The 17,126-nt window shown below is 34.2% G+C and overlaps 2 protein-coding genes across 3 annotated transcripts; one reads left to right on the plus strand and one right to left on the minus strand.

Moving 5' to 3' along the window:
• Positions 1 to 8,785: 8,785 nt before the first annotated feature.
• Positions 8,786 to 12,972, minus strand: LOC109176061. Of its 2 annotated transcripts, none has more exons than XM_019325481.1 (8): positions 12,283 to 12,972; positions 11,273 to 11,470; positions 10,906 to 11,178; positions 10,385 to 10,487; positions 10,182 to 10,300; positions 9,910 to 10,077; positions 8,948 to 9,711; positions 8,786 to 8,883 (listed from the first exon to the last, which is right to left on the minus strand). In XM_019325481.1, the coding sequence occupies exons 1-7, from the start codon at positions 12,574 to 12,576 to the stop codon at positions 8,953 to 8,955; spliced, it is 1,914 nt and encodes a 637-aa protein (XP_019181026.1). In that variant the 5' UTR covers positions 12,577 to 12,972; the 3' UTR covers positions 8,786 to 8,883; positions 8,948 to 8,952. The 2 variants fall into 2 exon arrangements, with proteins under 2 accessions (XP_019181026.1, XP_019181027.1); XM_019325482.1 differs by having other exon boundaries at positions 8,801 to 8,897; positions 8,952 to 9,711.
• A 2,405-nt stretch (positions 12,973 to 15,377) lies between these two features.
• Positions 15,378 to 16,482, plus strand: LOC109175552 (dnaJ homolog subfamily A member 4). The gene is made up of 4 exons (XM_019324825.1): positions 15,378 to 15,561; positions 15,662 to 15,713; positions 15,795 to 15,862; positions 16,035 to 16,482. Exons 1-4 carry the CDS (start codon positions 15,403 to 15,405, stop codon positions 16,404 to 16,406), a joined length of 651 nt encoding a protein of 216 aa, XP_019180370.1. The 5' UTR covers positions 15,378 to 15,402; the 3' UTR covers positions 16,407 to 16,482.
• The last annotated feature ends 644 nt before the right edge of the window (positions 16,483 to 17,126 follow it).

Here is a 17,126-nt window from a genome sequence, read left to right on the forward strand (position 1 = left end):
AAGACAATATTTTCTTCTATATTTTTATATTCGTTTCAATCCAAGAAACCCCCGAAAGATGGGGTATTGTTGGAACTTGGAAATGAATTTAAAATAAAACAATACAATAAATATCAATAAAAATGTCATTTTTAAAAATCTTCCTTAAATGTACAGAAGGAAAAATTAGACGATTTTTCAATCGGTTTAAAATAATTATATGTTGATTTAGACGTGTCGAAATTAGTACAAATTAAATTACTTTGGGCAATCAACTTGCTTTGATATATTATAAAATTCAACTAGTTATGTAAATAAAAAAATGGTTACTTTTGAAAAATATGTTTTTAAAAATACTTTCTATCTAAATACTTTTTAATAAATATTTTTAAAAAAATCATTTTTATAAATACTTTTTGTTTCGTTACCACTTCCTACATTTATATCATAACGTTTTTGTGAAGTCTATCACATCAATGGCAATGCAAAAAGTGGCACGTGAAGAAAAGGAAACAAGAAAAAAAATACATTATTTTGAACAAAAAATCATGTCATAACTCATAAGTAATTATATCTCTTTTTAGTAAAAATAGTATAAAAGGAAATACAAATTTACCAAATACAAAATATACAGCACATAGTAACAATGTAATTATATCTCTTTTAATTTTAGTAATAGTAAAAAATGAAATACGAATTTTCCAAATATAAAATAGAAAGCACATAGTAACATAGGCACTATTATAACTTACATCTATTAATTAAATTAATAGATGGTTCCTTTTTCTTTTTCTTTTTTCTTTTTTGTAGCGATGAAAATTTCCAGTCATTACTTGATGGTGTACACTCGTGTGGTAAACTTTGTTCCTGTTTAATAGTCACAAATCACTTAAGAAAGGTAAATCGCATTAAAAAGTTTATGTACGACAAACTCAACCGATAAATTGTTGATAAAAATTAAACTCGCAACTTTCTGGTACGCGAATCATTCTTTACACATTCAAGCACCCCTTTCGGGGCTCATGGTTGCCTTCTTAATTGAGTAGTATGTCATATAGTTCCGAGGCCTAGTCTCTCTTTACACGCAAAAAAAAAAAAAAATAAAAAATAAAAAAAATAAAAAATTGTAGGATAGGTGTAAATGTATTTGTTAGGTATATATAATGGGCTATTTGGTTTACACCTAGGCAGCTGCAATGTTGCATGGCCACATGTCAAATATAATAATAATAATAATAATAATAATAATAATAATAATAATAATAATAATAATAATAATAATAATAATAATAATAATAATAATAATAATAATATTATTATTATTATTATTATTATTATTATTATTATTATTATTATTATTATTATTATTATTATTATTATTATTATTATTATTATTATTATTATTATTATTATTATTATTATTATTATTATTATTATTATTATTATTATTATTATTATTATTATTATTATTATTATTATTATTATTATATTATTATTATTATTATTATTATTATTATTATTATTATTATTATTATTATTATTATTATTATTATTATTATTATTATTATTATTATTATTATTATTATTATTATTATTATTATTATTATTATTATTTTATTATTATTATTATTATTATTATTATTATTATTATTATTATTATTATTATTATTATTATTATTATTACCCTAGTTGGACATACAAGCTGTGCCATGATCTGAACCTCAAAGTTGCTAAACAAGTAAACAAAGATAATTAACCTGGACCAGGCCAGCTAGCCAGGTATATATGCCACCTTGGCTTCATGCACTCCTCTTGCATCTTAAAATTTTAATAATTATATTAACTATATTTTAATTACTAGAAACAAAATGAAGAAAGAAAAGAAAAAAAAAAAAAGATAAAGTTTGCTGGCTTGTAACTTGGAACATTTTTGCAATTTTGCATGCCCATATTTTGGGGACCATATTAAATACTCACCCAAGAATCTTTAAATATTAATACATTAACCTAATTAATTGAGACATTAATCTTTGTTAACAATCGATGCACGTTACTGATATTGTATTACCATCCGAGAGTGTACACTATGAAAAATTAAAGAGTAAATCACACTATCTGATAGTGTGCAATGGGAGAAGAGATAAACCACACTAGGAAAACGTACTATTCGAGGGTATACACTGAGATTCTGAGAAGAGAGGTACAATGCATTAGGAACACTCTTGATCTGTATGACAAGCTCGACCAAGAAGATATTGACAAGAATCGAATTCGTAATTTTCTGATACAATAATCATGTTTCATCCAATCAGTCACTCCTTTTAGGTATATTTTTGTTTATGATAGAGGAATTGAAAAAAGAAAAAAAAAAAAAAAGTTATAAAAACAAGACAAAGAAATAAACAAACACATGGTTACAATTATGGCTAACATGTCTTGCCAACTCAAAACAAAATAACATGCAACTCAACACATGATCAATGATTCTACTAACAATTTTTTTTTTTTTTTTTTCAATTCAAGGATAAATTAACTCACTATTATACTCCTACGGAGTCCTACCATATACACTACTACTCTTTCCCTTTTCCGTACAACCATTTTGCTTTTCTACTTTCTGAATTAACTAACAAAAGATTGATTACAATGAGGTAAATTGTGGAAGTTATTATTAATTAATTGATTCAAATCAAGAAGATCAATAAGCCGCTCCAACTGAAAGTCGAAATTGTAAGGGGTTGGCCGAGTTGCCCCTTATTTATTTATTTATTTATTATTGCAACTGGTTATATATTTATTTTTTAAAAATCGATAATTTATTACTCCATTTGGGCTGCGGCAGCTAAGCTCTCAAAAAGCTTTGTGCAATTAGGCTTTTCTTTTAAGGGTTGTGATTTAATAATCCTCGGAAAATAATAATAATAATAATAATAATAATAATAATAATAATAATAATAATAATAATACAAACTGAAAAATAAAATAAAATAAAATTTGAACCAGTTGGTGTATATTGATATTGTTTCCCGTGAATCCTTTGCGTTACACCTACGGCAAGGGGTGGTATGTGGTTGTTTCAAAATTTTAATTTAGTATTTTTATTAAATCAAAATCGAAAAGTATAAATATTGTTATTTAGTTTTAAGAAATATATGTGTGATTTTCTTATCATATGTAATTTGTGAGCTATTATACAAAAAAAAAAAAAAAAAAAAAAAAAAAAAAAAAACATGTTTATCTAGTGCATATTATCAAGTAGTAGTTGTGAATTTCCATTATCACCCAAAAAAAAAAATCCCAAAAATTATTGACATACAAAATACTTCAATTCCCATTAAGAATGTGACACGAGCCGGATGTTTATAGATTAAAATTAAATTAAATATTATATGTAAATGCGATGAAAGGACATATTGTTCCATGTCGAGCTGAGGGAGTACACTTGGAACAAGTCATTGGATTGATTCGGTCCACAAATGAACATTGAAGATTAAACAAGATGGATAGTACGAAGTATGGCTATGAATTTTATTTGGAGGGAAAAGGAATACAAGAACATTATTTACATCAAACAGGATCAATTCTTCTCTAAAGTAAAATTCCAACTTGTTTAATACTCCAAACCTTTTGGCTCATCAGCCCAGACATTTGTACTATGTTTTGGGACAATGTTTTTTTACCGTAAAATTACACATGTACTCTTAGAGAGTAAAACTCTTGTCCCGTGTTATAATTGTAGTCCACTTGATGATTCAAAATATACCACGTAAGCAAAGAGTACAAAATGAAGTAATTATATATTTATATGTAGTATTACTCTTTTGTACCAATATTTATATTTTTACCGCACATTTGCTTTCTATTTTTTCTTTTTACTTTTAACCATGCTAGCGTAGTAGGAAGTATTTAATAATCATGTCGGAGTTGTAGCTGAATTGCGTACTAAAGAGTTCTTCGAATGGCTCTTTTTATAATATTTGAACTCGAAACCTTACCAAAAAAAAAAAAACTCTTTTTGTAAGTTGGTGGTTAGATATGTATGCTTTAATTATTTGTATAAGATTGCCTCTCTGCATATCACGAGTTTCTATCTTTACATTAGTACTATATATATGCATTTAATATTGGACCATCACATAGTACTATCTAGTGTGCATAATACAATTTTGCACACGTAAAGATGTTAGGAAGAATATGATGTATCGTAACACACAATATGTTAAAACAGTCAATGAAGACCCACTTAAAGTTAAGAGTTAAATAAAATGAGATCACACAATTTAAATTGTCTGCCGTTAAAACATGATTCATGCCATCCAATTCTACCACGTATTTGTGTATCGTTATCTCAAGTTATGTATGAATGGTAGCTCGGGTTACGTGATCCGAGGGTCGGAGGTTTCCGAGCTAGTAAAGGCTGTAGAGAGAAAGAGCCAAAAGTCCTTTCTACAGGCGTCTTGTGAGATATATATAAGCAAGAGGAAGGGACACATGTTAGGAGGCCAACATGTGTGACACGTGTCTCTCATGCAATTGGCTTGAGGGCCTAGGGAAGAGCGTGCACATGTAAGGATATGTTTGTCTAGCTGTTTGCTACTGGGCTCAGTCTGGGTGTTACTGCATGTCATTTTAGATCTTCAGGGGTCAAGTGTGGGTGCTCAGGGTCCTATCAAAGTTATCAGCTCGGGACCGAGCACAACAAGGTAAATGCAAGGCCCACTAAGCCACTGGGACTCCTAGCCTCCAGGTCAGGTCGGGTACTATTAGGTCAGAAATTGACCCCGTCTAGCGGTGACTAGTATCCGACCAAATCCCCATCGTAAAAAAGAGTGCGTAGCCTAAGATATATTCCCTATCACAAGAGATCCATGAACTCATGGAAACCAAACTCTAAATTTTGGACAAACAAAGTCATTCAATCTGCACAAAAATTAGTTTAACTTTCTGATGAACATGCATCAATTTATATTGCAAATTTGCAATTTCCTTTCCAGTTGATGGGGAATATACCCCAGGTTCAGGCTCCATGCATGCTCCGTGCTCCTGTTTGGGTCGGGGTGAAACGGCTCGAATCCCGAATCACGGGTCAAAGTCAAACTCACTTACGCTTGGGCCTATAAAAGGGGCATTGGCCCTCCATTTTAGGGGTCCTTCCCCTCTTCCTCCCTAGAGACACTTTCTCTCTCTAAATGCTCTCCCTTCTCTCTATAAATACGAACATCAATAAATAAAAGACAGTCCCGATTCACGGGTCAAAGTCAAACTCGCTTACGCTTGGGCCTATAAAAGGGGCATTGGCCCTCCATTTTAGGGGTCCTTCCCCTCTTCCTCCCTAGAGACACTCTCTCTCTCTAAATGCTCTCCCTTCTCTCTATAAATACGAACATCAATAAATAAAAGACAGTCCCGATTCACGGGTCAAAGTCAAACTCGCTTACGCTTGGGCCTATATAAAAGGGGCATTGGCCCTCCATTTTAGGGGTCCTTCCCCTCTTTCTCCCTAGAGACACTTTCTCTCTCTAAATGCTCCCCCTTCTCTCTATAAATACGAACATCAATAAATAAAAGACATTTGAGCTATCTCCTCATCTCTACTACGTACATACACTTGTTCATACAATATACTCTCTGTATACATACATTCACCGACTACTACACTGGATTTATCTACATCACCAGTCATTGAGTCTAGATTCACACGATATTTTGTATATACATTATGTGCATTATGTATGAATATTGTTTGGCAGAGATCAGTAAAAGGCCAAATCCAACATTCGGTGACTGGAAAAATTATTCGGTAGAGACTTGAAGGATCAAGTCCAGCATTCTGCCTCTCAAAAATGTGGTGGCAATGAATATAAAAAAATAAAAATATACATTCACAATGGTCAATGAACTATAATATTTAACGTAATGGTAAGCATTTGATTCTGATACATACACAGTAATACATATTATGATCTTTATCAACAGGTATGAGAACTACGTGGTACTATGAGAGCAACTAATAATTAACGTAAATTCATTCAACAAACAGCATCAAACTGAGACAACAGTATATTCTCTATTACCCTTTTTCTCTCATCCATTATATAGAATAAATAATAAATAAAGCTTCACCTTCTCCACAAAATACTGTCCAAATACTTTTTTTTGTTAAAGAATAAATTTTTTTAAAATAATATAGAATAGTCTTTGTCAGCATCAACTTCCACGTCAGCTACAAAAATGACCAACCATTAATACATGACTTCCCTAAAGAAAACATTATGGGTTGTGAGATTAAATTATGTCCTTTTCTTTAAATATTTTTTTATAAGACGAAACAACAAGAATATCGACAAGTATAAATAGAAAGGAGATGATGACATTTTTTGTAAAAAGTGAAAGTAAAATTATTATTAGTCGAAATATTATATTCTCCTTCCGATTTTACATTATTATGTGATAATATTTAATTGATTTATTTTATTTTAATTAATATGTAGATTCTTTTTTAACTATTGGTGCGATAATTCAATTTACAGTAATTAATGAAAATAAAAATAATTTTATTACTGCTTTAGGAGTTGAAGGTTTAGAGGTAAGATCAAAAGGAAGAAAAAAAAAACAAGAACATTATTCTTATTAATCCAACAATCTCACCGAGCTGGGATATATCGGATACTATATGCATTCTTACTAGCTGACATCATATAATTATTGTACAGCTGGTTCGACCAAGAGAGTGTTAGTAAAAATTAAAACGTATGGCTGTTCAAGTGTAAGAATCATATTTCATTCACTCAGTTACCTGGCCTGTTCCGGGATATATTTTCATCTTTTTAACATAGGAATGTTGGATTAATTAATTCTTAATCACGGTTTGTTGTGTTGGCTTTTGATGAATGAGGTGAGTGAGATAAGTATATGCTTTTAAGGTGAAAAGGATACATAAGCATGCTTTCACGCGCGGGATTAATTATTAATCATTCAACTAATCCCTGCTGCCTTTAATGGTGGGTTCATCGGCTTTCAGCTAATCGCGTCTCGACACGTGGCTGTTGCATAAAAAAGCTTCTGCGCTACTTGGGCTTGCACTCAACTTTTTCCTCTGACTGTTTTGCCCTTATCTCCCTCTGCAACTTGAATGATTAGTGCCATCCCACTACCATACCCTTTGGAGGCTTTCATTTATATTTAATCATCTTTATTATGAATATGATGGATTAAGGCCTAAGGGTATAAAGAAATTAAGTTTAATTCTTAAATTAATTTGGACTAAACTTAAATAGCTAGCTTTATATTCTTTTGAGTAATTTGTATGTCTAGTTTGATTTACAGGAAAGTTCACCGTCACTGTACGAATGTACATTCTTGGTGAAGTTTGCCTTGTGATCCTGACTTATTTGACCACTATTAGCTGTTTGATTTGGTTAAATAACCAATATAAGTGTTTGATTAATTAATTTTTTGTAACTAAAAGCAATTCTTTGCTTGGCTAAATGCACGTGAATAGCAAAATGTAAACAGATCGGACCACACCGAACCAGTGAAAGATCAAGAACTTCAACAACCTGAATATTAGACGTGATGTGTAGGACGAATCGAAGGTGGAAAAACCGATAACACGTGGAAAGTGGGCCCAAATTTTCTTACATTCGAAGATCGAATGGGAGTCTCCTCTTCAATGTTGTTGTTATGTTGCCTATGAAATAGGAATATGGAGAGTAGGTAACCATCCACCGCCATTGGCCAAGTCCACACGTTTGTGAATTTGGACATTTGGCATTGTTTAATGTTGTTGATGTTCCATCTCAAGAGGGCTCATTCACATTTCTTTTTAAATTATTATTATTATATTTTACATTTAAAATAAATATAAAATTCTTTTTAATTTATTTATTACCTATGCTTTTTGACATGCTGAGTTCATTACAATGGTTGTACTTCAAAGAATAGGTATAAGACAACCCTTAAAATATGTCATTTTTTCATTTGAGAGGATGAATACTTTATATCTATAACCAAACACTAAAAAAGTAAAAAAAATAAAATATAAAATACAACTTCTAAAAGTCATTTTTGAGTTTTCAAATAAAACCTTAACCGCATTATTACTGGTAAGAGAATATATATATAGATGTCAAAATGAGCAACGTAAAAGTATACTAAAACGGGCCGTGTATAGTATATATAGATCAGATGGGCATGCATGCATGCATGCGCTCCCCAACAAGAATATAATAGCGAGTGGGTGGGTTGATTGCTTGAAGAAGTGAAATAATTAGGGGAGAAAGCATGAAAGAGAAGACAAAAGTTGAAAAGTGTTAGACAGAAAAGGATATGGCAATAGAGGATCGGATGAGATGGAAATGGAAATGAAAATGGAGTTAGTGAGTTACATTTCAGATCAGATCCGATTAACATTACACTTATCAATTTACGTACAGACGACGAGACCGGACATATATATATTCCTATCTACCTCCTCCCTCTCCGACACCCTCATTTCATCCCCTTTACACCTGACAAGACTCCACTTACCGATGGAGTCTCGAATGAATTAGTTAAAGAGTTACGTTGGTCTCAAATACTGTTCTCGAATGAATTAGTCAAATTGTTCCCGCTCCGCTTATCCATCGAGTCTCGAATGGTCGGTTCCCAATTAGTCAAACTGTTAAGTTACGTCTGTTTCCAAATTGTGCGTGTTAAGTTGATCTATATATGAATGGGATGGTATGAATTAGGACTATAGATAAAATCTGTCAATCTCATCGAGTCTCGACTGAATTAGTCTTACTACATTAAATGCGGAGTAATGTTTAGTAAGAAGTAATAGTAGGAAGGAATGATGCCTATTATCCATTCTACAAATATGTGAAGTGTCAATTCATGATTCATATCATTAGACATTAACAGATCATCACTAACAGCTTCCTCGGCGTAGACAATGGGTTGGTTCCATTGTCGCCGCCGTTTACAGATACATCACAACATGTCTTCTTCCTTTTCTAATTCCCTAATCAACAATTCCATCATTTTCTTGTACATTGGCATATAATGGTCGTTTATCATTGTCTTGGACAGACGAAGTTTACTGTATAGTTCCCGGGGCGTCTCGTAGATGCCAACACGCTCTTCGGTCGATGAAGAAGCATCGTGGCCGCCTGAATCGCTTGTGTCGTCCGATGAAGGTATCGAGACCATGTGCATTATCCTGCCAGGAGGGTAGAATTGGAGGTTGTCAGAAACATCTGCCGATGAGATCGGCGTGTGGCTTTCTACTGCATCGACCAATACTTTCTCCTCTTCCGCGATTTCTATAGCTGCAGCTGCTTCTTCCTGGTCGTGGACATCGTCGGCCTCTTGCTTCTGCTTCTCGAGCTCCTTCTCGAGTTCGTACCACAGCTCGCCTTCGGTTATAGCTGCTTCTATAGTAGAAGCAGCAGCAATGGCTTTCTCCACCTGCTTCGTATCATCCTCTTCGTCTGTGTCCTCCTGCCCAGACCCGCTGCTTGAAGAACAATATTCAACCTCACTTGCCTCGGGGGCGCTGGTCACGATTTCACTCACAAAAGATTCAGATGTTCTCTGAGTTATGAGGGGAGCCTCGGGCAAATCGTCTTCTTTAGAGCTTGGGGAATGAGACACAACACGCCGCCGTGGACCAATACATGACCATGATGATAGCGTAGATCTCGTCTTAACCACCGCTTGGGCTACATCCTGTGCACGCTTCATCACAACCTGTAATTTCACTACCAAAATCAGCTTTTGCTATACGAAAAATAAGCAGCAGAAGAGTGCCATGATATCATCTACCAAAATTTATATATGAAAAATGTCCACTCATTGCACAAACTCATTTACGAGAAATTTAATCTGTGTTCTAAAAGGAGGAAAATCAGCAGGCTAACAGACCACACAAAGGTAGCAATCTCTTACCTGCGTACTGCTGGAGACTGGCCGCAGAAGTGCACCTGCACCGGCAACTCTTGCTTTAGCCACAGCTATTGATGGGCCGAGTGCAGTGGCAGAGCGATAAATGACTTTCAAAACTCTATTACGCTCAACTTGATCACGAAGATCATTCAACCAAGATGATGCTGTAACCTGATGAGAAATGATAACAAGATAACATAGCAGTTAAAACATTTTTAATTTTTTTTTAAAAAACAGTTTCCAAAGCTGAATTTGTTAGACCAAGGTTGCCACACCTCTGTGCGAAGGACATCTATGGAAGCAGTTGAGAATGTAGGCACAAGATCAGCACCATTGATTATTGTTGTAATGAAGTGCTTTCCAGACTCCGCCAATTCCCATGTCATACAGGCAGCTAGAAAAAAATCCAAAGAAATCAGAGAATGAGAGAAGAGCATTGTTGTTGTATCAAACGTTAGTTTTGCAGATTGTTCCATACCCGGTGCAAAGGTAACGCAAGTGATTGAAGATAAATCTTTCTGCTCTCGAAGGATATAGGTAAGTAGTGCAGCAGTGCCACCTCCAAGAGAGTGACCGACAACCTAAAGTTGACAAAAAGTAACGGTAGTTGAGAAGTTTAAATAGGCATTTACTTGGAGACATAGTAAACTGGATAAACAAGAAATTAACCTCTCAATCCTCGCAAAGCACAAGTCAAATACTAAATATTCTTGGAAACTATAACAGCTACACTTTTTTCTTTTCAATAATATTTCTTTTCATTTAGAAAAATGGACAAATATGAGAGTGCAAATCATTTTCAAGCCATCATGAGCCATTAACTACACGGTTGCTATATACTATGACCTTTACCTACTAATTGCAACTCCGTTTTTTTTTTTTTTTGGATCATGCTAAGTACATTGAAATAATTTACTTAATAGAAACGTATCAAGTTAATATACGTAAAGAAAATAGAGAAAATAGTAAACCAAAATGATTAATCAGGTTGCTGCTCACCTTCACTTCATAATCAGGGTTTTCCTCAAGTGCCTTGAGAAGGAAAGGAATACTAAGTTTTGCAATCCACCGAGCAGCTGCAACCATCCCACAGTGTGCATATCCCAAAACAAGATTGCCAATTCCACCATCATTTAAAACCGAATGGTGGAAAGGGACAACTGCCCCTGTTGCAGCAGTCAATGTATCCTTGATACTATGAGTGCCTCGAATTAGAAGAAGGAAGCACTTTAAGTTTTTATCCCGTAAAATTGTGAAGGCAGGCATTAGGAGCTGCAAAAACAAATTAAAAAAACATTAGCTTATGGGAAAAAAAACTTTATTTTGATGAAGCAGCCCAAATATTACATAGTACACAATTACATACCCCTGCTTTAGGCTTCTGAAGAAGAACATCTTCTTGACAGTAGCCAGCAGTCTCCAAAAATACAGGGAATGGCTTCTTTGAGAAAAGGTAACAAAGGGTCAACAACCTCAAATAATCATACAACTGTGCAATAATATCAGCACCCTTCAGCTGCAAGCAATTATCACCAGCATATACACTTGCAACTCTTAAGTTACCCTGAACACAATTCACATCATCAGTTGAGGTAACATAATATAGCATCAAACAAAAGGCAGGCATAAAAGTATAAAACATCCAGGAGAGATTTGGGAAGTTCTAATTTGTTACTGCATTCTTTCACAATAAAGCATTTCTAGTTCGTTGATGTCTTTCACAATGATATTGAACCCTGAATTTTTACAGACTAAATTTAAAACACAGAAAGCAGTACAACAATTCATTCACTAACAACAAAATTTAATAATGTTAGGAAGAGAATTTGATGCCATAAAAAATAGTGAGTCAAACTTGTATATAAATGTGTCTGTGGAGCACAACTATCACAAATGTTGCAGGAAAGTAAAAATTTTAAATTCATGTTCAAAGTCAATCAACAAATATATTCCCAAGGCCTTACAATCAACAAAATTATGTCACTCCACAAGGTTGTGGCAGTAAATGCCAAAAAAGGAGAAGCAAACTAGCACTATGCTATCTGGCCCAGATTCAGCCTTTCCCCAGACCATTATAACTAGAACATCAGAAGGCTGAAAGCACCTATTTGCAAAAAGAACTCAACTTTACCTACTGAAACACATGATAAATGGAAATATTACAGTTAAAATAATTATAAAAACCATCTACTCACTAGAACAGCTCAAAATAACAGTTTGATTAGAAAACAGTCCAATCCAACAACCCCAATTTCCATAAAACTGACGAAGCAGTAGAACAGTTGAGAAGAAGGTGATAACTTTGAGATAAAGCAAGTAATCACAGCTAAAATCCCTTGAGGTTGGGGAAAACAACACAAAAGAACCTACACCTACCTGCCTTCGGATGAGGTAATTAATCCCGAAAGCCAAGTCTCCGATGGGCCATTTCCCTAGTGTCTCCGAATATGTAAACCTAAGCGTCTCCGCCAACGTAGAAATCGTCTCTAGCCACGTCGCCGGAGCCTGAGCTGGCCTCCGAGACAGCCTCCGTTTAACAGATCTACAACCAGGCGATTTCGAGTACTCTCCGCCCACCTCATCCTCTTCTTTGGCCGACAACCTCCGACTGAGCACATAGTACATCAGAACCACCGCCCCCGCCGCCGTCGCCATCGTCGTAGCCGCCATTAGATCACCACTCCCTAGCCACTCACCACCACCGCCCGATTCTCAGCATACACATACACGCACCGAATTAAACGAAACAACAGCTCTAGAGCCTAGATCACAGCTCAAAAACCCCCACAAAAATTGAGAAAATTTTAGCCTCTGAAAATCAAAATTTGAGACACAATTGAAATTGATCTAGCCCACAAATACAACAAACAATTACACGCATATAAACATATATACAATAATATATAATATATACTATATATATATATATATATATACACATATAGATATACCTAATTGCTTGTACGGAGTATAATATTTACGGTGGAGGGGAGGGTTCGGAGAAGGGGCGAAACGGAGTTGGGGACGACGGTGATGTCTCGGAATGACGAAAATGGGGCTTTGGAAAGGGAAGTACGACACGGGAATGAGGGCATAACAGTAATTTAGAGTAGAAGATGTGCGCGCTATGTTGGACTTGGACAAAGCATCTATATTGGCGTGTAGGGAAGGTGGGATTTGGATTGGATTAAGAAATTAATATGTGGGCCCACCAAATGGGTCGGGTAAAGATAAATCGGGTTTGGTATTTTTGGGTTGGCCCAGTCCATGGTCAATTGGATCCGCGGCTCCAGCTGGATCACAGATAAATCGGGTTTGGTATTTTTGGGTTGTCAAATTATATCGTGCACCGCGCATCAAAACGACGTCATTTTGTTAAATGAAAAGAAACGGCATTCGTTTTTCGTCGTTCCGCACCATTCCACAAAAAGTAAGTCTATTATTCAGTTTCATTTCATTTTGTATACACTGCAGTTTCAGTTCAACACAATTACAGTTTCATTTCGATATAACTACAGTTCATTCGATATTTATAGGCTCAAATATGTGAAAATGTTATTTAATTTTATTTTATATACACTATAGTTTGATTAAAACACAACTATATGATCATTTTGATATAATTACAGCTCCAATGTACAATATACACTCAAATATGTGAAATGTTATTCAGTTTCATTTTATATACATTGCAGTTTCATTTCACCACAACTACAGTATCATTTAATAATATAAAAATAATACGTGATGTAGTGTCGATTTAGATGTACTGTAGTGTTAGTTGGTGTTTAATACACCAAAACATACGGACTCCGTTAACAGTTACACCAAAACATACGGACTCCGTTAACAGTTACACCAAAACATACGGACTCCGTTAACAGTAACGGTGCCGTTTACGATGCTTTTAGTAGAAACTGTAAAATAATCTTTTTTTTTATGCTACTAACTCTATTGTTACATTGTAGTATCTGTTTAAACGTATTTTTTTTACGCCTATACTGAAGTTCGATCACATGACCTCCCACATGAGAGATGTCACTACATGCCATATGAGCACAATGTGCTCGACACTGTAAAATAATCTTATCAATCTAAATTGATCAAATATTAAAAAAATCAAAAAAAAAAAATGATGTGACATTTTTATAATATATAATATATAATATAATAATACAATAGGTAAAGTTTCATAATGCATTCATTAATTGCTATTTCCCAAATAGTTCAATGGCTTATTTGTATTTTATCCTAAAAAAGAAAAGGTCAAATATGTTAGCCAATAATTTTTGGATATAATTAATACAATGACTAATAAATATGATATGATTAATTAGTCATACTATTTGCTTTAACTAGTTTATTATAAAGTCAATAGTCTAACCAACTTAGTTATGGCGGTCCTAATACATAAATTTTTGTTTGATACAAAGGAGAGAGAGCAATTAAGCAATTGATAAATAAATACTAGTTCTATTCAACTAGGCATATTCATCATGAAACAAATTTTTGTGATACAAAGGAGAGAGAGCAATTAAGCAATTGATAAATAAATACTAGTTCTATTCAACTAGGCATATTCATCATGAAACAAATTTTTGTGCTGACTGGTTGACAATCTTCTATGACTATACTCTCTATATATTGCCTTCCAAAATTTTGAGATTCCTCCTAAAAGAATTAAACGCTTGCCGACATAGTGGGTATTATCCATGCACCCTAGAGTGATCGAGCAGGACCGGATTTTAGGCTGTGCAAGCTGGGCTACCGCACAGGGCCCCCAATTTTAGAGGGGCCCCAAATTTTAGAGGTCCAATATTTAATATTTACCTAGCTTGTTTAGAATAAAAATTAAAAGTTTACAATTAATTTAAAAAGGTTCTATGAAGAGATGGTAAAAATATGTATATATTGTATTTTAACTTGGAGGTCAAAGGTTCGAAACTCCCATATGTTATTTTTAAAAATTCAGATTTTGAAGGGCCTCAATTATTTACCAGAACAGGGCCACACAAACCTAAAATCCGGCCCTGTGATCGAGTTCATATTTTCAACACTATAAACAACATTAGACGACAGACGTTAAATTGTTAAAATGTTTTAACTTATGTTAAATGTTATTAAGCATAAAATAATCGATTTGTTGGCAAAGAATAAAACTAAGGTTACGCAATATATAGTCTACTAATAATGCATACATTAAAGATGAAATATTATAGCAGTTATAGTTGAGATTCCGCAAGATTATTGGGCATGCCATTTGAAATTTAACGATGATTTATATGCAAATTACTCCCAGGATGCCGCCACATGTGCAGATTAACGTTAATCTCTCTCGCTCTCCTTATTCCCACCAACTAATCCACTTTCAAAATCCCACCATCTTCTCCCTAACAATCCCCCCTAAATTCTTAACCGCTCCACTGCACCCCTTTATTCTTCCTTGCAACTCTGATCTTCTGCATTTTCAGCTCACATTTGCCACTCTCATTTAGTATGGGGAGATCAAGAAATGAGTCTGCAGATAATACCAAGAAATCTCAGCTGGTTATAGACATTTGCAACGTTTCTCTCCGTGCTAGTTCCTGCGCTCACAGGCATCATCGTTTTCGCCCCGAAAAACCGGGTTTCGTCGACTGGTACCTCGTTCTTGGAGTATGTTTTTTCTTTCATGATTATTGGTGTTGTGTTTTTTGTTGCAGTTTTGGGGTTGTTTTTTGATGTGTACTGTGTGTTTGTGGTTTCTGGTGTATAGATTGATGAGAGTTCTGGGGTAGATGCCATCAAGAAACGTTACCGTGGACTTGGTAGGCTAATACAGATTGAATCTTTGATTTTGCAGATCAGACTGTGTAGAGATGAATAATTTTTTTTGGTTGTGATTGCAGCTTTGCAGCTTCATCCTGACAAGAACAAACATCCCAAGGCTGAGGTTGCATTCAAACTAGTATCTGAGGTAAGTTTTTGCCCATAGCTGATCGACTCAAACCATTTGCCCATAGCTGATCGACTCAAACCAATTTATATTAAGGTGTCATGACCTTTGGCATGACTCTGATACCAAATTGAAACATGTGATAGTTGGATTGCACACTGCATATACACTAATATTTCTGGTGTTGGGACAGGCATATGTTTGTTTAGCAGATGATGTCCGGAGGGGGGCTTTTGATCTGCAGAGACACAGTAGCTTCTGCAATGAGTGCTGCAACAATCCATATCTGAACTCCAACCCTCCTCCCCAGGCGAAGCCCAGGAATGTGAGCCAGATTGTGAGGGAGCTTAAAGCCAGATTTTCCCAGGAGGCAACAGTGATAGAGAAGTGTGTGAAGATGAATGCAAATGCCAGAATACGGCGCTGCGAGTATCCGATCTTCAATCCTTCTGATTATGTGTCGTTCCATGGCTATCCTCACCACAGGAATCAGATTGTAGTGGGCAAGAAGTATCAATCTGCAGTGTTTGAGCATAGAACAGAAAGGGCACAAAAACTTGCTTAAAAAGAACTCTCAAGTCTTTTTTTTACTTTAAGTTAGTGTTAGGTTAGTGAGATTAGATTTACCACTTAAAGAAATTACAAAAGGTTAGCTCACACCCATGGACTATATAATTTGATGAAATTACTCGATTTAAGTAAATCATGATTGTTGAAAAATATATATATTTTTTACTAAAACCCTTTGATTAGTAACATTCTTCAAAGTACAATTATTTGAGTAAATGAACAGAGTTTATTATATTTATAAAAGTGATCATTTTTTTTATTAAAACTTTCAAGTTTTAACCATTGTTACAAAAATCGCGCTTAGATACCAATTGACTATTGCTATTTTGAGTAAAATAACTCTAAATTGTTCAAATTGATCACAAAATCAATGAGCCGAATAAGATTTGTCCACATATTTTATGTTCTCTTTTGATAATCTCCTCTATATATATATTTATAGGTTGATAATGGGTGCAAATGTAATTACGAAATATACAGAGAATTTAAGATTTTAAGTTATGCCGTCAAAAACCAATAGTTATTGCATAGACTGTGGTCACACAGCTAGGTAGACCACGTTCCAAAATCGATGTCATTTTGCTTAATTTTATTTTTTCGTACGTTTAATTGTAACATACATTTGTATAACTCATAATGTATATTATTCTAAAGCATAATATACATTATGTTACTCTAAATGTTTTATTATTCTAAACACGTAATGTACATTATT

This window comes from Ipomoea nil, unplaced genomic scaffold (assembly GCF_001879475.1).
Source record: "Ipomoea nil cultivar Tokyo-kokei standard unplaced genomic scaffold, Asagao_1.1 scaffold0688, whole genome shotgun sequence".
NCBI classification, from domain to species: Eukaryota; Viridiplantae; Streptophyta; class Magnoliopsida; order Solanales; family Convolvulaceae; genus Ipomoea; species Ipomoea nil.

What these genes read in the sequence shown, in the direction of transcription:
- LOC109175552 (XM_019324825.1), top strand. Translation starts at nt 15,403, where the DNA reads ATGGGGAGATCAAGAAATGAGTCTGCAGATAATACCAAGAAATCTCAG. An exon ending in ACTGGTACCTCGTTCTTGGA is followed by an intron (nt 15,562 to 15,661) that starts GTATGTTTTTTC and finishes TCTGGTGTATAG; the next exon opens with ATTGATGAGAGTTCTGGGGT. An exon ending in GAAACGTTACCGTGGACTTG is followed by an intron (nt 15,714 to 15,794) that starts GTAGGCTAATAC and finishes TTGTGATTGCAG; the next exon opens with CTTTGCAGCTTCATCCTGAC.
- LOC109176061 (XM_019325481.1), bottom strand. Translation starts at nt 12,576, where the DNA reads ATGGCGGCTACGACGATGGCGACGGCGGCGGGGGCGGTGGTTCTGATG. An exon ending in TTCAGAAGCCTAAAGCAGGG is followed by an intron (nt 11,179 to 11,272) that starts GTATGTAATTGT and finishes TTGTTTTTGCAG; the next exon opens with CTCCTAATGCCTGCCTTCAC. An exon ending in TTGCGTTACCTTTGCACCGG is followed by an intron (nt 10,301 to 10,384) that starts GTATGGAACAAT and finishes ATTTTTTTCTAG; the next exon opens with CTGCCTGTATGACATGGGAA.